This window comes from Amblyraja radiata, chromosome 17, assembly GCF_010909765.2.
Source record: "Amblyraja radiata isolate CabotCenter1 chromosome 17, sAmbRad1.1.pri, whole genome shotgun sequence".
Lineage (NCBI taxonomy): Eukaryota > Metazoa > Chordata > Chondrichthyes > Rajiformes > Rajidae > Amblyraja > Amblyraja radiata.
The window spans coordinates 9,684,190-9,707,413 of record NC_045972.1 but is presented as its reverse complement, the minus strand read 5'-3'; the positions used below and the strand labels follow the sequence as shown (position 1 = coordinate 9,707,413).

Sequence of the window (23,224 nt, the reverse complement as noted above, 5' to 3'; positions counted from 1 at the left end):
CACTTCCCCCAAAATCAGCAAGCATCTATCTACCAGACCCAACATTCAATAGCTGCACTTCACAACAGCCCTTCACCTCAAGACCAACCTCAGAATGTTCTATTTAATTCTCAGAATTCATTAAATAACAGCTTAGCTTCCCAGGAACAACAGCAGAACATCCTTTTCAACTCTCAGAATTCCATGCCTGCAATGAATACAAATTTAACTTCCCAAAAGCAACAGAACCAAACACTTTTTCATACTCAGCCTAATATGGTGTCAGTTAATCAAGAACAGCAATCATCCATACAATTCCAAAACCAGACTACGGTTTCTTCACTTCAGAATAATGGGACGTCTCAGGGAGATCAGAAACAGTCGTCCGTTTTTCATGGTCAGCCTCAAATGCAGCTTGTTCAAAGCTCAGGAGGCACCCAAAATCAGCAAGTGACACTGTTCATATCTCAAAGTTCAATGTCTGCATTACAGAATAACATGAATCAACAAGATATACAGCAGTCTAATGTGTTTAATCCTCAAAATAATGTCCCCGTACTTCAAAACAACACATCTGTATCAGGCCAGCAACAAAATACACTTTTTCACCCCCATGGGACCATGAATCAGCTTCAGAATTCACCTACGTCAGCACAACAACCAACGGGCTTATATTTGTTTGGAATTCAAAATGGTAAGTGTAACTTAAATACATGAATGAATTTAAACTATTTGGCTGCCAAAGTTATATTTTACCCAACCCAATTTCAGAAAGATAATGTACTGTAGGAAGGAACTGCAGATGCTGGTTTAAACCAAAGTTAGACACAAAAAACTGTAGTAACCCAGTGGGACAGACAGCATCTCTGGAGAGAAGGAATGGGTGTTGTTTCGGTTCGAGACCCTTCGAGACTTTCCCATGACTTTCAGTCTGAAGAAGGGTCTGGACCTGAAACGTCACCCATTCCTTCTCTCCAGAGATGCTGTCTGTCCCGCTGAGTTACTTCAGAAAGATAACTCTTGAAAATATAATGTGTTTTCTTTATCTTTCCTTTTTCCCTCAAGTTTTGCAGGTGTTGTCGACCCTCTGTTGTACAATAATCCAGTTGTCTCAGGCCGTTCATTACTGACACCTGCTTTTTGATTTAGGATTGATTGATTAAACAATTGCAGTCGTGTACCTTGGACTCATGTCTCCAGATTGTTAACCCAATCCACCAGATCACCAATCCAGTAAAATAATCACTGAATACCAAAATTAGGCATCTACATTTTTAATAACTAAGAAAAAATCCTCTCCACTCTGTTTCAAAATGTTCTTATCTACACTGATGAGTGTATAGGATGATTTACTGAGATTAGAATCATTCCAGCATTCGCAAGGACATCATCATCTCCCACCAACATAAAGCATATTGAAACATTAGTGATCAAGTTGATGCAAGATCTTCTATAATAGCAGTGTATCTCCAAAGCTCAGCCTTGGTATCATCCTTCACATATTCAACTCATCCAATCATTGAAAGATATGATCAGGTGATAAGGGTATAATATTGCTCTTTTTTTGTGCTGGAATCATGGAGAGTAGAGTGGGATCTTCAGGCAGCAGGAGAAACCAGCACGGTGTCTCACCTGATGTTACTCGCTCTTTACAGTCCAAAATAAAGTCCTTCATCATGAGAAATACAAATACTAAACTTGAAGAAAGAATCCTGGATTGAACAAAATATCTAATAACCCTGTCCCACGGTACGAGTTCATTCCAAGAGCTCTCTCGAGTTTAAAAAAAATCAAACTCGTGGTAAGCACGGAGAATGAATGTAGCGGGCACGTCGGAGCTCGGGGACGTCTCTTAGCGGCTCGTAACGCTAACGGCAGGTACTCGGGAAGACTCGCTAACGGCAGGTAAGCACGGGAAGATGTGAAGATTTTTCAACATGTTGAAAAATGTCCACGAGAGCCCCGAGTACCGATGAGTGGCCATTACCGTAAATCTCTGAGTTTGAATCGGGGCAAACTCTGGAGAGCTCTTGGAATGAACTTGTACAGGGCTTTAAGTGTTTATAGGTTGACAAAAATGCTGGAGAAATTCAGCGGGTGAGGCAGCATCTATGGAGCGAAGGAAATTGCGACGTTTCGGGTCGAGACCCTTCTTTCAGTGGTTTATGTTCTTGCTCAGTTGCAGAATTATAGTTTTTGCATTTGCAATTGATAGATAATTACTTGAACTTCCAGCGTCTCTGATAAGGAAAGGCTTTGCATGTAGTAATTTGTATTTCTGCAAAAAAAAAAGTATTCTGTTTTAGAACCCCCAGTAGCAGTCCTAAATCCAGTCAGACCATTGCTTACAAATATTCTCACTCTTGCAACAATCTGCTATAGAATTTCTTGCTACTTTCAAAGTGCATGTGAATGAGAAAGAGAGTCATTATAGCAGATTTTCAATATCCTCATAAAATTCAAAAAAATCCTGCAGTTATTGGAAATCTGAACTCCAGAAATTACTAGAAACACTCAACAAATCAGGCAGCACTGATGGAAAGAAAAACAATGGGAGTTACTGTTACAGATTGATACCTTTCATCAGATCTAGTTCTGTAACAAACTGGAAAAACTGATGATTACCCTCTCAGCCAACACCATCACCACTTGTCACTTTCTCTCTCCCTGTCAAGGACATTATCTTTTTTCCCTCTATGATTAACCCATCTTTGGAACTTTGATTTCTGACTTTTCCTTGTTCCAAAGAGAGGTCATCAACTTGAATTGTTAACTCCCTTACTGTCTCCACAGGTGCTGCTTGACCTACCGGGTACTCCTAGTATTTTCTGTTTGTGTTTGTAGACATAGAAACATAGAAAATAAGTGCAGGAGTAGACCATTCGGCCCTTCGAGCCAGCCCCGCCATTCAATATGATCATGGCTGATCATCCAAAATCAGTACCCTGTTCCTGCTTTCTCCCCATATCCCTTGAATCCATTAGCCCTAAGAGCTATATCTAACTCTCTCTTGAAAACATCCAGTGAATTGGCCTCCACTACCTTCAATGGCAGAGAATTCCACAGATTCACAACTCTCTATGTGAAGAAGTTTTTTCTCATCTGAGTCTGAAATGGCTTGCCCCTTATTCTTAAACTGTGACCCTTGGTTCTGGACTCCCCCAACATCAGGAACATTTTTCCTGCATCTAGCCTGTCCAATCCCTTAAGAATTTTATGTGTTTCTATAAGATCAATAGAGTTTTGGATCCCGGGGAAGCCAGGAAATTAGTTGGGAATATTTAGTTGAAGAAGATCAGCTGTGATCTTTTCAAATTGCAGAACAGTCTCAAATGCCCTGTTGGCGTATCCTTACTCCTATTTCGTATGTAATTTAATACTAATAAGGTTCTTCTTTTGGAAATGTTTTTGGATCCTAAAGTGCACAAATGTAACAATAGCATTTATTGCACAAAGAAGTATACTCAGGTTTTTGTGTTTTTTAAATACAGATTGCGGGACAATTGATGAGCATAACAAATGTGTCTCAGCAATGCTCAACTGGACCATCTTTGTCTGATCAGCTGCTTGTGATAAACCAGTCGGGGCAAGCGCAGGCCGAAGGACAAGCCGTTTCTCCACTTCTCTCACAGCAGATGGCTGACACGAGGCAACTATCATCTACCATTCCTGTTGAACAGAACATGGAAAAAATTGATGACATCCTTGTCTCATTACAGAACCAGGGAAGAAACATCAGCAGCTCTTTTAATCCATAGGTAGGACAAATTTGGATACTGTATAAAGGCACTTTGCATGAGTTGGTCATGAATAAATAAAAGCTTTATTTTAGCCTCAGCCTTGAATTATAAATCAGGTATGTACTTGTAGGTATAACATTTCACCTTTCCTGATTGCCTATTTTCATGACTTAAATGAACAGAGAGTTCCAGATCATGACCAGTTTTGTATCTGCATCTGCAGAATGTTTGCCTCTCCATTTAAATCTGTGCCCCCATATTCTTCAATAATCTGCAAAGGAGAACCCATTACTTCTGTTCATCCCATCTAAACGTTCTCCCTGTAGATTTCTCCAGGTGCTCTGGTTTTCTCCCACATTTAATAGGAATCCGAGGGCTAACTCTTTCACACAAAGGGTGGTGGGTGATTGGAACAAGCTGCCAGAGGAGGTGGTTGAGGCTGGGAATATCCCATCGTTTAAGAAATAGTTAGACAGGCACATGGATAGGACAGGTTTGGAGGGATATGGACCAAGCGCAGGCAAGTGGGACTAGCGTAGCTGGGAAATTGTTCGGTGAGTTGGGCCGAAGGGCTTGTTTCCACACAGTATCACTCTATGACTCTATTCTAAAGACTTGTAGGTTACTTGGCTTCCAGTGTGAAAATTGTCCCTAGTGTATAGAAGAGAATTAGAGTACGCGTGACTGCTGGTCGATGTGGACTTGCAGGGCCGAAGGACGCGTTTCTATGCTATATCTCTAAACTTTAAATCTTTCATGATCTTGAACTCGTGTATCCAATCTCCCTTCAGCGTCTTTGCTGCAAGGAGAAAGCCATTTTAGTAATCTTGTCTGTACCATCTTTATGACTTTTAGATCATTACTGAAATGTGGTGATCAAGATTGGAAACACTCTCTATTTGTAGCCCAATACTTGTTCAGCTCTGTTCTCCTGTACCCTACTCAAGTACCTGGATGACCTGCATTCTACTAATCAGTTTCTCAATATGGCTTGTCATTGTCAAAGATTTAGAAACATGTACATCCAAATGCTCTGTTTGTGCACCCATGGAATAGTTGCATTTTGTCTATATTGCATCATTCTTTCTGACAAAATATATGACTTTACACTTCTCCATATTATATTTATTCTCTCACGTATCTACTCGTTCCATTGGTCTTACTGCTTACCACTCCTGCAAGTATACGTGACAATACTAAATAAATACCAATATTATCTTGCAGTCAGGATAAGCATCTATCTAATATGACTCCATCCTTTCTCATATGGAGCCTATTTCTTATCCATCAAGCCTGCCACTAACCCTATAGACCTTATTTTGCAAATCAGGCTTTCCGAAATTCCATTTAAACATCCACTGCATTTCCTTTAGTTAATACGAGGAATAATTTAATCAGATTAGTCAATGAAAAGTTGCTTTTAAAAAAATATCTTCACACTCTCCCTCATTAATTTGATCTTCTCCCAATGCCCATTAATATTTCCTGTTAATATTTTTGCTGCGTTTTAAAAAAATGTTTGACCCTAAGTTAAACTGAACCAGTCCGACAGTAAGCAATGTGGAACCTGTGGAAAAGAAACAAGCCAGGAGCCCATTGACTTACAAATTCAAAGGAGAAAATGGATTGGACACACTTTCAGGAAACCTGCCACAAACATCACCCCGGCAAGCCCTAAAATGGCTTTTAAGGAAAAAGGAAAATAGGTCGCACCAGGAACAGCTGGGAAGAGGTGTCCAGACAGAAATGTCTTGGATTGGGCTCAACTGGGGAGATCTTGAAAGAACTGCCAATAACCGAGTGAAGTGGAGGACATTTGTCAATGGCCTATGCTCCCGAGAGGAGCAAAGGGCTTAAGAAGAAGTCTGACATTTCCACATTTTGAGGACATTGTCATTTTGCCGTTCTCTAGCACCTTCCAGTAGCTTGGGAAGACGGAAAAATGATTACCCTTGTCGGTAATCGCCATACACAACATTATTGGGCACATCCATGTCTCCACATTATTTGGAGGGCAACACCGAATAGTGTGAAAGCCCATTTAACAGTAGGCAGAATGATTCTGTCCTTGACTCCTTCAAGGATATCTTTCTCCTGAGCATTAATTCCTTCCTCAATCAGTACTGTGATACCATCTCCCATGATTCCTTTCCTTGCTGAACACCTTATATCAGGGGTTCCCAACTTTTTTCATCCCGTTTACCCCTGACAACTTTAATAGCACATAACAATGTTATTTCACTTATTTATGAACGACTAATGATGAACAGATACCGGTGTACCAGAACCAAACACAGTCAGTCAATGAGAAAAAATATGTACAAATCCAGAATCAACATATTTACCCCTGGGGAGGCAAAAAATATCCCTCTGGGAGTAAATTCACCGCAGGTTGGGAACCCTTGCCTTATATCCAGGTGCTTAGTGCTGTTTTTGTTCTGAGCCGCATTTCAATGTTTGCTACTACATTATGTTCCTATACTACCATTTCAGCTTGCATTTATGTATGTTCATTCAGAATGTGACTGTCTTTCTTATATTCTCTTAGGCTGCAACCATCCAATACTATACACGTTTCTGCTCCAATCCTATCTACAGTTTCAAAATGCATATTTCTCTTTCCTGTATGATAGTGCCTGGTACCTGAAAGTTTGGATCTAAAGCTCCCTTACAACACGAGTAAACTTCCTCCCAAATAAGTGGTCCCAGTTCTATTGAGATGCATTGAAAAGTCCACTTTGAACAGGCCCCTCCTGCCCCAGGTCAATGCCCCCAAGAATTTGATGCAGTGTCATGGCCTGGCCATACACTGATCCGTCTGGTTTTCTGTTGACTTTAGATTCAAGATTCAAGATTCAAGTGAGTTTATTGTCATGTGTCCCTGATAGGACAATGAAATTCTTGCTTTGCTTCAGCACACAGAACATAGTCGGCATTTACTACAAAACAGATCAATGTGTCCATATACTATAATATAAATATATATACACATGGATAAATAAAATGATAAAGTACAAATAACAGATAATTGGTTATTAATAATCAAAGTTTTGTCCGAGCCAGGTTTAATAGCCTGATGGCTGTGGGGAAGTAGCTATTCCTGAACCTGGTTGTTGCAGTCATCAGACTCCTGTACCTTCTACCTGAAGGTAGCAGGGAGATGAGTGTGTGGCCAGGATGCCATCTCCTCCTTGATGCCATCACTCACACAACCTATAAAACTTAATATCGCTGTGAGAGAGTCCCACACTCTGAAGCTCGATGCAGTTCTTACTTCTTCCTACACTTTTGGCTGACCACCCACTTGAAACCACAAGGTGACCACCTCTTAAAATGTATGATCTGAGAAATTCCTTTATGCTCTAATGTAATAAAAAAGGAACTGCAGATACTGGTTTATACCAAAGATAAACACAAAATGCTGGAGTAACTTAGCTGGTCAGGCAGTATCTCTGGAGAAAATGGATAAATGACATTTCGGGTCCAGACTCTTAAGACTGATTTTAGGTGGGAGAGTGGGGAGGGGGGATTAAGTGCAAGGGAAAGAAAGGACAAATCAGGGCTGCAACAGGTAACCTCAGGCAAGGAGGTTCCCCAATAGACTGATTTTTGGATAGAAACAGGTGTGCGCCCAAGAGGGATAGATACATCGTTGAGAACTGCAAAACTGGTTAACAATGTATAGGAGCGCACATCGGGAACATCGGATGTAGTAGTTGAGGTTTATGGTCTTTATGGTTTTCCTTGTATGCTCAAAATCTCCATTTATGTCCAAGTCATTGATCTACAGTGCATTCAGAAAGTATTCAGACCATTTCACTTTCTCCACATTTTGTTACATTACACCCTTATTCTAAAATGGATTAAAACATTTTTTTATCATCAATCTACACAGAATATCCCGTAATAAAAAAACGAAAACAGGTGTTTAGAACATTTTGCAAAGTAATTAAAAATAAATAGCTGAAATATCACATTTACATAAGTAGTCAGACCTTTACTCAGTACTTTGTTGAGGCACCTTTAGCAGCGATTATAGCCTCGAGTCTTCTTGGATATGACGCTACAAGCTTGACACACCTGTTTTTGGGTAATTTCTCCCATTCTTCTCTGCAGATCCTCTCAAGCTTTGTCAGGTTGGATGGGGAGCGTCGATGCACAGCTATTTTCTGATCCCTCCAGAGATGTTCGATCGGGTTTAAGTCCGGGCTCTGGCTGGGCCACTCAAGGACATTCACAGACCTGTCACGAAGCCACTCCTGCATTGTCTTGGCTGTGTGCTTAGGGTTGTTGTCCTGTTGGAAGGTGAACCTTATTTTAAAATAAGGCTGTAACGTAACAAAATGTGGAAAAAGTGAAGGGGTCTGAATACTTTCTGAATGCCCTGCCTATCACAAAGTCCAGAGATCTCCGCACAGATTCCTGAATAGTGCCTTTCCACCACAATCCTCCATCTTCTAGTATTAAGCCAGATCTGAATCCATATGAGCAAGTCACTGTTAATCCCATGTGTCTTAGTCTTCTGGATCAGCCTACCATGGGGGACTTAGTAATATTTTCTTAATAATTTATTTGATATGCTGTCCTTGGGATCTGGGGAATTATCACCTTTCAGTCTCATTAATTTCTCCGATATTTTTTTCTCACAATGGTATTTCTTTTTATCTCCCTATTTACTCTGGATCTTTAGTCCTCCACATGGTGGTGCGGCAGTAGAGTTGCCGCCTCACAGCGCCAGAGACCCAGGTTCAATCCTGACTATGGGTGCTGTTTGTAGGTTAATTGGCTTGTTTAAATTGTCCTAGTGTGTGTAGGATGATGTCTGTGTGTAAGGATCGCTGGTCGGCGCAGACTTGATGGCCCAAAGGGCCTGTTTCTGCGCTGTATCTCTAAACTAAACTAAACTAAATTTTCTAGGAGGTTTTTGTGTCTTCTGCGGAAACACATGCCAATATTTCCAATATAATTTCTACTTTTCTTTTCCCTACCAATGTTCTGGTTGTACTTTGCTGAATATTGAAATATAGTGCCCTGTGGGATGCATCGTTGATTTTCTTGTTTATACCCTGTCCTTCATTACAATTGATTTTTGCTGCTCTTTATTGATCATTGGTTTCATCCAAACTAATTCTACTTGATTTACTCAGCTGAATTCCTTACTTTATCTATTGCCAGTATCTCATTTTCTTTCAATATGCAGGCCATTTAGAAAATATTCAGACCCCTTCACTTTTCCCATATTTTGTTACGTTACAGCCTCATTTTAAAATGGATTAAAAACAGTTTTTTATCATCAATCTACACACAATACCTCAGAATGAAGACGCGGAAACAGGTGTTAAGAAATTTTTGCAAAGTAATTAAAAATAAATAACTGAAATATATCACATTTACATAAGTATTCAGACCCTTTGCTATGACACTCAAAATTGAGCTTAGGTTCATCCTGTTCCCATTGATTATCCTTGAGATGTTTCTACAACTTAATTGGAGTCCACCAGTGATAAATTACATTGATTGGACATGATTTGGAAAGGCACACACTTGTCTGTATAAGGTCCCACAGTTGACAGTGCATGTCAAAGCAAAAACCAAGCCATGGAGACGAAGGAATTGTCCGTAGACCTCCGAGACAGGATTGTGTCGAGACACAGATCTGGGGAGAGGGATAAAACAATTCTGCAGCATTGCAGGTCCCGAAGAGCACAGTGGCTTCAGTCATTCTTAAATGGAAGAACTTTGGAACCACCAGGACTCTTCATAGAGCTGGCCGCCCGACCAAACTGAGCATTCGGGGGAGACGGGCCTTGGTCAGGGAGGTGACCAAGAACCCGATGATCACTCTGACAGAGCTCCAGAGTTCCTCTGTGGAGATGGGAGAACCTTCCAGAAGGACAACTATATCTACAGCACTCTACCAATCAGGGCTTTATGGTAGAGTGGCCAGAAGGAAGCCACTCCTCGGTAAAAAGGCACATGACACTAGGAGTTTGTAAGGCACCTAAAGGACTCTCAGACCATGAGAAACAAGATTCTCTGGTCTGATGAAACCAAGATTGACCTCTTTGGCCTGAATGCCAAGCATCGCTTCTGGAGGAAACCAGGCACCGCTCATCACCTAGCCAATACCATACCTACGGTGAAGCATGGTGGTGGCAGCATCATGCTGTGAGGATGTTTTTCAGCACCACGAACTGGGAGAAAGGATTGAGAGAAAGATGAATGGAGCAAAGTACAGAGGGATCCTTGATGAAAACCTGCTCCAGAGCGTTCTGGACCTCAGACTGGGGTGGAGGTTCATCTTCCAACAGACAACGACCCAAGCACACAGCCAAGACAATGCAGGAGTGGCTTTCTGACAAGTCTGTGAATGTCCTTGAGTGGCCCAGCCAGAGCCCGAACTTGAACCCGATCGAACATCTCTGGAGGGACCTGAAAATAGCTGCATCGACACTCCCCATCCAACCTGACAGAGCTTGAGAGGACCTGCAGAGAAGAATGGGAGAAATTATCCAAATACAGGTGTGCCAAGCTTGTAGCGTCATATCCAAAGAAGACTTGAGGCTGTAATCGCTGCCAAAGGTGCCTCAAAAAGTACTGAGTAAAGAGTCTGAATACTATGTAAATGTGATATTTCAGTTATTTCTTTTTAATTAATATAAATGTAAATATTTTGGTGTACATATAGCTGCTGGTGTACATATAGCTGCTAAATTTGTATAAGATAATTATAAGCAGTTGAATAAGGGGTGGGAATTAATAAGCTTTGGCTTCTTCCTGCTCCTTTTCGGACACATACGATTTCATTTATTTATAGATATTGTTTATGACACTTTATAAATATTCTTGTTTTGTTTTTTGTATGCTGTTTCACACTTGCTTTTTATTCTGTTCGAAATAAAGAATCAAATAATAAATAGATAAATAAATAAATTGCAAAAATGTCTAAACACCTGTTTTTGCATTTTTATTATGGGGTATTGTGTATAGATTGATGATAAAAAAAATGAATTAGCCAATTTTAGAATAAGGCTGTAACGTAACAAAATGGAGAAAGTGAAGTGGTCTGAATGCACTGTATGGAATTTTGCCTATCTTTTAAAAAAAATCCTGGGATATTTCATTCCTATCCTCGGTCGCTTGTGATCATGTTTCTGTAATGGATATCAGATCATGGAAGTCAATTTCCATTTGTGTTTAATTAATCCACCTACATTGTTGAAAATGCCATACACATTCAAGTAAAACCTCTTCAATTGTATGATTTTCCCCCTGCTCTTACTCCCTTTGTTACAACATATTCCAATTAATACAATTTAATCTTAACCTTTAAAACAAATGATTAAAACATTTTAAAATATTATTCTTGTGTGTTTGCCCTTGATAATTGCTGCATTGGGATAGAAAGAAGTTGGAAAACTGACTTTATAATTTTTATTCACAGCAACGGCCCAATCAAATTAATTCTAATGCACTCTATTTTGCATCCATTCTCACCTTGACTGTCCAAGAATCCATTTTTCTTTATAACATGTTAAATGGTCATTTAGAAATGATCGTACAATCAGTGAAACAATGCATCACACTGTAATAAAGCATTTTCTCATAAAGGGTGAAGATGGTAAACTACAGCCTACTCTTAATTTAACCTTGCCTATTAATTTGAGTCAAGATCATAGAACGAGAAGCTCCTCCTGTGTCTTTTTATTAGATTAGAATCTATTTGGTAGAATAAGTACATTAGTATAACTTCTATAATGTTTTGATTTTATGATCGTGAGAAGCACAGACTGTAGGTGGATATTAATAATTTTACTCTAGTATGTAAATTATACCGCCAAACAATGCCACTGATGTATTTCCGTGGATGTGAAACACTCCTGGTGGGAGGGGGGGAATAGTGTAACAGTAACATGTTGAAACAGCAAAGAATTTCATATACGTGCACTATAGTGCGATAAAATCATTTATTTCACCATATTTTCTGTTCAACCATAATGTACTGTTTTTAAAGATTGGCCAAAATGATACATGAAAAACAATAACTTCTTATTTGCTTTTAGGTATTCGTATGGTACAAATTTAAGAAGACATGAAGAAACGTCAAACCTTTATGAAACTACAAGCCTGTCATATGAAGGGAAAATAGAACTGTGACTGTACTGTGAAGGGAAAGTTAAAGTATTGATATTGTTTATATCCATTTCCGCTTTTAAAGCCAATCCTTTGACCTACATTTTAAATCATTATGAAGCTAATTATTTTCAATTCAGTGCACTTTGAGTGCATAAATACAGATCTTCAGTGATGATGTTTTGTTACCATTCCACTTTGGAAGGTACAACAACTAACAGAGTGCATCTTTACAGTTAGCCAACTCCCTGTAAAAAACCCTGTAAATTAACATATTTTGGCGCAAATGTTATCAAAGCCAATAAGCACGTGGTAAATAACACTCAGCAAAAAAACTAAGAATACGGACTACAAATTAAGAAACTAAAAGATCAGATACTTGTGCTAAATGTCCATATATAGCGGCAGTGTGAGCTATACGCTTTTTGAAATTCAAATTAATTACATTTCAGAAGTGTTGTACAATGTGCCATCATTTCAGTGTGTCGAGAAGCCAAGAAATAGTTGATATCATGTGATCTCTTTACCAGTTGCATCCACCAAAGTATGCAGATCCATAATATATATCCTCATAACATATCACCAAGATTCAGCATAGATCAGGAGCCACAAAGGTGTACTTTCATTGGTGAAATTTGGTATAGCTGCAATGAAGACATTTGGAAAACAGATAAAGGAATTTTAAATCTGTGTCTGTCCTGGAAAATTTTGCAATTAAATTGACAGCAAACTGTAGACATAAAAAGGGATTTGGGAAAGGTTGATAATTTCTATATTCTTCCTCAAATGGCATGCAGAATTCATTTGTACGTGTGTGGCTGGACTGATAGATGCTAGACTCAGTGATGGATTCTGACTTTCTGCCTGTGTATTTTTTTCCATAATAAAAGTAGACTACTTATTCTAAGTCCTCAATCCTATTTGGAACTGCAATGACAAATTAAGTGAACTGACTCCATGAAAAGTGACTATGGCAAAAAAAGAACTGTAACCTTGCCTTACTGAGAGGAAGAAAATACATCACTTCATTGACATAGATGACATGGCATCTTCGGTATTATAAAAGCATAATTGATACATTATTTTGGCCCAACTGAATTTAGTATGACCCTTTACTATTATTACCAATCCTGTTCTCTCATAGTGACCTCTTTGTTTATTGAGTGTGTGATGTATTTGCTCGACTGCAAAGGGACAAGAAGTCTAATCTTTTTAAATTATTTTTTGTTTTATACTCATTGTCTGCAGCCTGTTTCACAAAGAGGGAAATGTTATCTTCCCAACAGTTGTGCAAAGAGATGACCTTTCTACCCATTAACAGAAGACGGTCTATCAGACAGCAATTAAGTGATCAATTTTCTCAGTTGAGTAGGTCTTTATCTTGATTAGAAAACTAGTAAATTCCCTTTTCTGTTTGCCAACTAATTTGAATGTTAAGACCATCTGTCCACAAGGGCTGTTACTGAAATAGGAGGTACAGTTTAAAACGGTTACACCCTCTGTGTTTGACTGCTCCACTGCAAATCTCCTCAAGGTATGCCTACTTTGAAGATGTTATCCTCCTCTTTCCAATGGGAGTTCTGTAACCTCTTCACTTACTGCTCCCCTTCTGTGTGAGTCTGAAGAATGGTCCAGACCTAAAACATCACATTTCCATATTCTCCAGGGTTGCTGCCTGACCCACTGAGTTACTCTAGCATTTTGTGTCTGTCAATAAAACTTCACATCAGAACACTGTAATTGCTGATTATGTTCATGTTATATTCTATGTTAATGTCAATCTCCAGGATTGACATTAAGGAATAGGATGAATACTGATATTTGTTCATTTGTGGCAGGCAGAGGTAAACCCCTCGCGTATGTAATTTGAATAATCAGACAATCCAACAGTGAGGATAGACACAAAAAACTGGAGTAACTCAGTGGGACAGACAGCATCTTTGGAGAGGAATGGGTGAAGTTTCAGGTCGAGACCCTTCTTCAGACAAGACCCGAAACGTCACCCATTCTTTCTCCAGAGACACTGCCTGTTCCTCTGAGTTACTCCAGCTTTTTGTGTCTATCTTCAATTAAACTAGCATCTGCAGTTCCTTCCTACACAATCCAACAGAGGCATGTGTAATCGCCAATTATAGAACAGCTCAATCTCTGATAGATTGTACTGATCTATATTAATTGAGTGATCACTCCAAGCCATCCTCAATAAGTTCAAGGGCACAATTTGGGAACTTCCATGATTGGTAGCACATTTTTCAACTTCTTAAATGGTGTTTTCTTCATCTGCAAATTAGAAAATGATGACCAAAATCCTGAGGGCTATTCAAATCAGAGGACAACATAAGAAAGGTTTAAAGGGATATGTGGGCAAATGGGACTACCTTGGATGGGAATCTTGGTAGGCCAAAAGGCCAAATGGTCTATTTTCTTCCTGTATGAATGTGTGCCTGTTTCGCACTTGGTTCAGATATAATAATCTAATATCTTAGGTACACATGCATAATGTATGACCCTGTGACATTCCCAGTATTTTCCTGTTCCTGTTAAATAGTACTACTGATAGAGTTGTAATTTTATCCAGTCTGTTAGTTCAATACTGATTTTTTTAATGAAAGTTTTTTTTGCATATGATAAGCAAGATGCGGTTCCTTAATTTTGGTAGTAGTCTGAACAGCAGTTTATACCAGAAAAAAATTGTACATCTGTGTGCTGAAAGATTTATAATATGAAACTAAAACAACAACTGCTGTAATGAAAGTTAAAATCACATTGTACATGTGCATCCCCGTGACTATCTAGAGAGATGGTTGATCTAGAAGAACATGCAATGGGCAGGTGAATGGAAACATTTTTCTACCATAAATCTAATATTGGAACTAATTTGGTGTTGTAGAATAGCGACAATTTGCATTTGCTGTTAGAAATGCAAATTAAAATTGGATTTAGATATAGTATTACCTTTTTAATGTGATGAAAACCAAAGTTTGAATGTGTTCTATAACTTTATACATTTCTAGTTTTAAGTCAATCTTTAATAGCTATATAAGTATTGTGCAAACCTAATGTAAATATTGCAATTTTGGTACACATAAATATTAATGTAACGTCATGTTGCCAGTCAGTATTAAGTTTCAGGCTCCCTTGTTACAAGGTATCCGTATTAGATATCAAGGAAGAAGTGGAAAGTTGCCCCGGTGTAGATACCTGACCATTAAATCTAATCCATCTCCAATGTAAAAGAACTTACCATCAAATGTAATCACGGTTTCTCCAATTTTAACACTAAGAAATGAATAGTTATCCAACTACAGCTTATGATTAAAGTAGAGAAAGTAGATATGATGCACATTGTACATAAAACAAAAAGGACAAACATATCAAATGTGAAGCAGAAATGGATGCATAACAATATTTCAGAGATCTATATATTAACCAACATACAACCTGGCTTTTCAATTTTTACTGCACTCTGTTAGCATGTCCACTGGGATGAGCTGGATAATGTAGGCAAAGCAGCTAATTTTCCTTTGGAAAGATGAGCTTTGGTTAAAATCTAAGTAAATGTGCTCTAATAATGGAATCTCCAGCACTTTATTCAACTAATATTGTGACCATTGATTCCCTTGAATGTGTCAGTGATGTTTTATTCCTGTCAACTGTCCAGAGTACTACTTTTAAGTATTTATGTTTATGAAAAGTCATTTAATTGTATATTTCCTTTCTGTTTAATGTAAATATTTAAACTATTTTCTTACTGTGCACATTTTGAGCCATGCAAAAACTTTAAGCAGCTACTTCTCTTCCTTAAGAAGCACTGAAGATGTTTCGGTGGTACGGTCTTTACTTGTTATGAAGGGAGCTTCAGCTGCCTGACCAGCTTTTAGATCAGTCATTTTAAATACAGAATTTCTATTCAAATTTGGATGGTTTATATCTAATGTATGTTTCATTTTTGGAAAGCAGCATTTTTTATATGTGTGTGTGTATAGAAGATATACATACATATATACATTCACACAGATATATATGAAATGGCATCATATTTTGTTATTTGTACTAAGTAAGTACAATCAAATTATAAACTTTACCACATATTTCAGTGGTGGCTGACTTTGTCAAAATGAGTTTGGATTGGCACTTTTGCTACTGTTTTTGACTGATTTTAAATGTTTTAAATGCAAATCAAATATTTATGGGGCATAGTGTAAACTAGTAGGGCTAAATATCTTTTGTAAGTGTCTTTGCATGAAAATGAATATAACCAGAATATAGTGAATGAAAGCAGATGATTATTGTTTGGATTTCTGCACATCAGTGTTTCATTCTATCATGAGGCAGAGCCAAAACATGCATTAAAAAAATATATAGCTGACGTCTTTTGAATTCATTACTTACTTTGATTCTATTAGTTGTCTTGTACCATTTTTATTTTATTACTGCTAGTACAGATGGTAGCAGTCTAAATAAAAGAAAGTGAATTTAAGTAGCTGAACAAAATCCTGACTCCACTGTGTATCACAACACACAATCCATTTCGAGCTCTCATTTGATGCCATAATCTGACTTTTATTTTGCAGTCTCCTGTCCAGTTGATATTGATTATTGCAAGTTCCCAGAAGCTACAGCGTTGTTGACTCTGAACATTAAATCATCTATTGAACATGTTTAACCCTATTTAATGAGCTAAATCTTTTGTCATTATTTCATGGGGGTTTTTTGTGGCATCAGATTTATGAAAATCATTTCCAGAGTGGAGTATCATTGTCCCCAATCCCACCCCACCTATAAAACAGCCCAACCATTCCGTAAGGCCATTCCCTCTCTCTCCTTCATCTCACAACTCTGGTTCCAGACGTGCTGGACTTTGGATGTTACTGAAACATGTAATGGCACCCCAAGCTGAAATGGTTGTTGGCAGGCCATACATCTCTTAACTTTTAGATCTTTCAAAAACCTTTTTAGTTCAGTTGTGCCAACTTTCTATGTATCAGATTTTGGCCCTGTCACTTACATAAGGTTTTATCACTTAAAATGATGATGAAGGACTTGAGCATGTATCTCTACTGTGGTCTGCTTTTCTTCCTAATCAAAGGCACACAGTTATTAGACAATAATTCAACCATGGGGTGGTACAGCGGTAGAATTGCTGCCCCACAGCACCAGAGAGACCTGTGTTTGATCCCGACTGCGGGTATTGTCTGTGTGGAGTTTGTAACCGGGTGAGTTTTCTCCGGGTGCTCCAGTTTTCTCCCAAGAAATGCGGACACTGGTTTTAGATGAATAATTTTGAAAGAGCAAGACTCACTTATATTTAATAACTATTAGGAAATTTGTAAAGATTTAAGTTTTCATTCAGAATAAAATTATTAATTTTAATAAAGACTTTTAGTATCAGGAGTGATGGACCTGTCACGTGGCAAAACAAATAAATAAATAGCTTTCTTGCTTGTAATATTTTAATATTTGAATTTGAAAATATGAAACTTTATTACTAAAACTTCATTTTTTGGGGGATCATCACTGCTTTCTGTATAAAGCATATCTTATTCTAGTACGTCATGACCAATTTCCCTCCGGGGATGAATAAAGTTCTATCCTATCGTATGAAATAGACTGTAATTGATTAAAAACATTTACAAGTCATCCAACTGTCTTTCTTCAAGAAAATGAGAATTAAAATCCACTAATCTTTTGCTGTGATTCCCTAGTCTAAATTATAATAGCTTGATTATGTTTGATGAATCTTGTTTCTATTTGCATTTTCTTATTTTTTTGGAAAAGAAAGCACCGTTGAGATTTTATACTAATTGTAAGGTTTGTTCAGTTGAGAATTGCTTAAGTTCCACTTTCTCAGCAGAGGAACCTGCTTGCAGATCAGAAAGCTGACACAACAAATCCAACTTTCACATACGTCACACTCCCACATGTTGCACAAATTAATTTATCTTTATATGCTTCTAATGAAGGTTGTTTTTTTTAAATCCTTTTGTTCCGTGTATCAAATCATAGTGCAAAAATAATTTAAATTAGAACACTGATTCAGTGACATCTCATATGACATCTAGCAAGGAGTAATAAAGAAATATTCAGATTTTTTTTAAATATTGTCCTAAAATTATTATGAAGGTCACACAAATATTTAACATTAAATAAAACTTTTGGTGGTAATGAAAATAGAAATGGCTGGAAACACTAGATATGTTGGGAAATATTAGGAGAGGGAGAAACATTTAATGTTTCAGGTCAAAGACTTTTCATTTGGAAAAATATATGCTAGCTTTAAATTATAGAGAGAGCAAAAGAGATTAGATAGGACAAAGGGAATATCTCCTATAGGATGAGGCTTGGGCTCCGTTTCAGATTTCCAGCATCTGCAGATTGTTGATGGTCCTTTTGCAATAATAAATGGTTTGTATATTTTGTGAGGTCCCTGGGTTTTTAATGCAAGACAACGTTGGTTTGTGCAATGTATAAGGAGCATTCTAACAGAAGGTTTTGGCTGGTAGTTTACGAACAGTGCACTTTGGTGTTTTCATCGACAATAGGAGCAGCACTCTGTAGCAAACAGTAATTCCATATATAATGAACAAATGTGAAAAAATATGCTATGTTTTAATTACATGTCCAAAATCAATGTAGCAAAATAAAATGTTGCTCCACATGACCCTACTCTTCAGAATTACATCCCTACATCTTCCAGTGATTTTTTTTTTATGACAATTTTTACTTCTATGAAATATTCTCCAATTTCATTAGTGTTTTTATAACTTTATCATTGTCTAGTCAGAATTTGTCCGTCATATTCTTTGCTAGCCCTATTAACACACTTAAAATGAAGATACATAGTATATATTTACTTTTATAATTGTACAAGATATATGAAATGCCTCAATAATGTTTGATTTCATTTTAATTTTTTAAAGAGATGGTTCAGTGGTTCATTTTGCAATGCATAATAGAAATGGATGACATTTCTGAGAATTATCATCTTTATTTCTCAATGTAAATATGTCCAAATCCTTGATATATATCTCAGAATAATGAGGAAATTGTATACTTAGATTATTTTCTTTCCTCTTTTAAGAATTATATTTTGGTTTTCTGTGCATTAAAACGCATAAAAGCTACAGATATTGTTCTGTGTGTACTTGTAGTTAGGGCACATTTGTAATAGCAGCAATGCCTTTATTTATTTTCTTCAACCAGTTTAATTTGTACAATAACAAAGTGGACTGACAGGTTACTCTGGAATACCTGAAAGAAACGCCTATTTGGAAATAGGTTTGTGCCACAAAAGTTATCTCAACTTTTCTAAAGGTCAGGAATGTTTTTAAGGGAAACATATTTGCATTTTAAAACCGTGTGAATTTAATTCAAAAGACTTAGAGCAAAATCACTTTAATAACAAAATTATTGTTATTACAAAGGTTCTGGTTGGATTGCAAGTTATACCATCTCTATTTACCCTCTATAGTAGAAGGTTAAGCAATTTTACACTATTAGAAAATAATAGGGATGAAGTATAGAAATATCCACCAGATGTTTTGAAATTGGTTTTATTCGAGTCTTGTGAAGCAATGGTTGGAAATCAAGACTTGGCTGGAATTTATATCTGGTACTGTTTCAAGTCTCTTTTACACATTACGTTGTGTTTTCAGATCTCTGTTAAACTGTTGAATGGAGAACTTACCGTAACAGATCAGAATTCCCACCTGTAACACAAGAAATGAAAAATAAATAAATCCAAAGACATTTTAAGTTACTGTCAAAGATATTCTCTGGCAGTATATTAACAGATGTGTTTATTTTATTTACAACATTTCTTACCCAAGGCATATCATTAAATTTTCCATCAGAGATCATATTTCACCATTCCTAATAACTGCAATAGTGTATCACTGGCTGGGGAAGCAGAGAAGTCATTGACCGCCTGCTGGTTCTTTTCAGTGCACTAAGTGCATATATGTCCAACTGATATCACTGATGAATTCCAATATTCTCTTCACTCATTCAGAGCAAAAATGCAGAATTGTTTTTGGTAAAGCATAATCTGGAAAGGGGTTTATGTGTTTAATTTACTTTAGAATTGAAGCCATTAGCTATGTTGCACCTTGAACCACTGAAACGCCTTTTTAAATGTCCTGCTATGATGTGAAATCAGCACCGAAATGTGTTACTTATATTATGCTTAAGTAGTCATTACTAACAGCACTGATGTGGGTGGTTTGGGAGCTACTTCTTGCATAGATGTTTAACTGTCGAATTAAAAAAATATATTATGCTTTTGTTGGGACATTTGTATACTCTAAGCAATTATATTTCTGTACATTGCTGCTATATATATATATATATATATATATATATATATATATATATATATATATATACAAATAAAAAAATAAACTTCTAAGTCTCTGAGTTTTTATATAAATGTTGAAAAGTCCTGCATTGATTTAGAATGGAACTTTATTAAAACACAAGTTATTTTAATAAATGATATGCTATAGTATTTTCACTGAGTCAGCCTTATCTAAGAACTCTACAGCAGTATACTTTTTATCTTTAATATTTCCACGTTGCTAGTTGTTAATCAAATGTTCCCGCATTAATTGCTCTTAGCAGGAAGAAAAATCTGAATGGGTTGATTACATTTCATCCTGAGATCATGTCCATAGCAAAGGAAAAAAAACTGTACAGAAGTCACTTTTTAAGTGGGCAATTAATTCCAATCTGCAGTGGCTGACCCCCCCCCCCCCCCCCCCCCCCTCCCTCCTGCTGAATGCTATGTACTTACCTTTCTCTGTTTCTCTCCCGAGTACAGGCCTCGTGGCTGTGAGTCTGGAATCAAGGGGTTAAAGGCTCCTGTACCCAATTGGCCAAGCTGCGTCAGGTGACGGGTGACTCATCTGAAGCTTAAATACCAGAGTTTCCCAGGATTCTCTCTCTTCTTCGTAGACCCTGACTTGTGAGCAGCCTGCTGGTGTGAGCTGAGGGAGGCCTGGCCACATGGCATAGATCTTTGTGTACTTTCACCATTACTTGTTAACAAATATTGAATTGGGACGGATAAGGGCTGACCTTAGTGTTTTCGGGTATTTTGTTTCAGGGTTATATCTCTTTAGGCAGGTTTTAGAGTCTCCAGTTCGACGGCCCATTATGTGGCTGGCTGGAGCACTGTTTAATTGTTTGTTAGTCCATCCATATCCCTGACTGCGTTGTTTGAATCAGGTTTGGGTTTTGTGTTCCATTGAAAAATTAAAACTATTTTTGAACTTGAACCTGGTTTTTGAATTATGTTACGCGGCTCTGAAGTACCTGCATTCGGGAGTCGTAACAAAACGGGGGCTCGTCCTAAGTTTTGAGGACCCTAGACGTTTTTGGGGGGGTTTTTGGTAGGCTTCTGGTGACTGAGGAAGTCTGTGTTGTGAGGGGATTTTTTCTTCCCTGTTTGTGGTAGCATTGGTGCCCAGGGTTTAGCTGGTGGTTTGGTGCTACATTAGAGATGGAATTTAAGGTGAAAGAGTTTGTTGAGGCTCCTAGTCGGGAGTTGTTTGATTGATGTACGAAGGAGCATTTGATTTTGCTGGCTGAGAACTATGCCGTGCCTATTGACGAGGATGCTCCTGTATAAAGAAAACAGAAATTGCTTATGTTCTACTTGAAATTATGATTATGATTATCCATGGTATTTAAAAGTAAACATATTAGCGCAGAGATCAGATAATTTAGCAAACTGCCATGTGCACTATGTGATCTAATTTCTATGAAAAAGTTAATGGAAATTGGAGACTTAACAATGAACTTATTTAATTCTATTATCCTCCATCTGCTTGACTCTAAACAAACATCTCACATTTTCAACCGCATATGGGTGATCTGTTCAGTCCACATAAGCAGATTTTCTGCGGAGCTTAAAGGAGATTTTATATTTCCTACTGTGGAGGAATTACTAAATTCCTATACAAATCCTCCCACCTGGCATCATCCTCCCCCCTCCCCCCAAATCCACAAACCTCGTCTAATTTATAATCCTCTTCTGGGCCCAGACTAACACACCTTCATTCATGAAGGAAAAGACTTTGGCACGTCCGGGTTACAATCACAACAATGCCGCTGTTTTGTTGGTCCTGTTAAAATTCTAGACCACTGCTTTTCTCTCCGACACACTTCCAGCAGCCAGGTCAAGTTACCTCTTTAAAACTTCACCCTGCGTCTTAAGCTTTCTAACTTCTAAAACGTTTGATGTGAAATATTAACATAGAAAATAGGTGCAGGAGTAGGCCACTCGGCCCTGTGAGCCAGCACTGCCATTCAATATGATTAAGACTCGTAATTAGATGGATGGAATTTGGATATCATGTTTTGAGTGGTCACTGGAGGTTGGTTTCTTTGCATTGCAGCTGTTTGAGTAAAGTGGTGTATGTAACTGACAGGCTGAAAATGGTGGTAAAATTAGAATCTGCAGAGATGCCCAATGTCAATATTCCTTAGAAATGATTAAAAGCAGAATTTGTTAAATCTGATAATATTAAGGGCTGAAGAGGGTGTCCTTTTTATCTCTGCCAATATTTTCTCAAATCACAAAAAAAACATATTAACATGAAATTAATGTAATTACTGTTGAGGGAATCTTTCTTTCTGTAAATGTATCCCCACATTTGATCTGAACAGTAATTAATTCTATGTGGACCATAGGATGTTTCTGAGGGGAAATCTGTTCTGTTAATGCAATTCCTCAAAATTTAAGAAAACAAGCTCTTAAGGAACTGAAGGAAATTTGCATTAGGCAGGAAATGGTGTTGGGTAGACTGATGGGACTGAAGGCTGATAAATCCCCAGGGCCTGATGGTCTGCATCCCAGAGTACTTAAGGAAGTTGCTCTAGAAATCGTGGATGCATTGGTGATAATTTTCCAATGGTCTATAGATCCAGGATCAGTTCCTGTGGATTGGAGGGTAGCTAATGTTATCCCACTTTTTAAGAAAGGCGGGAGAGAGAAAACAGGGAATTATAGACCAGTTAGCCTGACATCGGTGGTGGGGAAGATGCTGGAGTCAATTATAAAAGATGAAATAGCCGCACATTTGGATAGCAGTAACAGGATCGGTCTGAGTCAGCATGGATTTACGAAGGGGAAATCATGCTTGACTAATCTTCTGGAATCTTTTGAGGATGTAACTAGGAAAATGGACAAGGGAGAGCCAGTGGATGTAGTGTACCTGGACTTTCAGAAAGCATTTGATAAGGTCCCACATAGGAGATTAGTGAGCAAAATTAGGGCACATGGTATTGGAGGTAGAGTGCTGACATGGAAAGAAAATTGGTTGGCAGACAGGAAACAAAGAGTAGGGATTCAGAATGGCAGGCAGTGACTA

General features: G+C 37.8%; 1 protein-coding gene across 1 annotated transcript in view; it reads left to right on the top strand.

The window, feature by feature from the left end:
- nfat5 (nuclear factor of activated T cells 5) overlaps positions 1–20,200 on the top strand; it is a 136,902-nt gene extending 116,702 nt beyond the window's left edge. The window contains 4 exon segments of the mRNA XM_033035729.1: positions 2–673; positions 3,471–3,475; positions 3,477–3,737; positions 11,783–20,200. Of these exon segments, the coding sequence (XP_032891620.1) occupies positions 2–673; positions 3,471–3,475; positions 3,477–3,737 (938 nt within the window). The 3' untranslated portion in view covers positions 11,783–20,200.
- Positions 20,201–23,224: the final 3,024 nt, after the last annotated feature.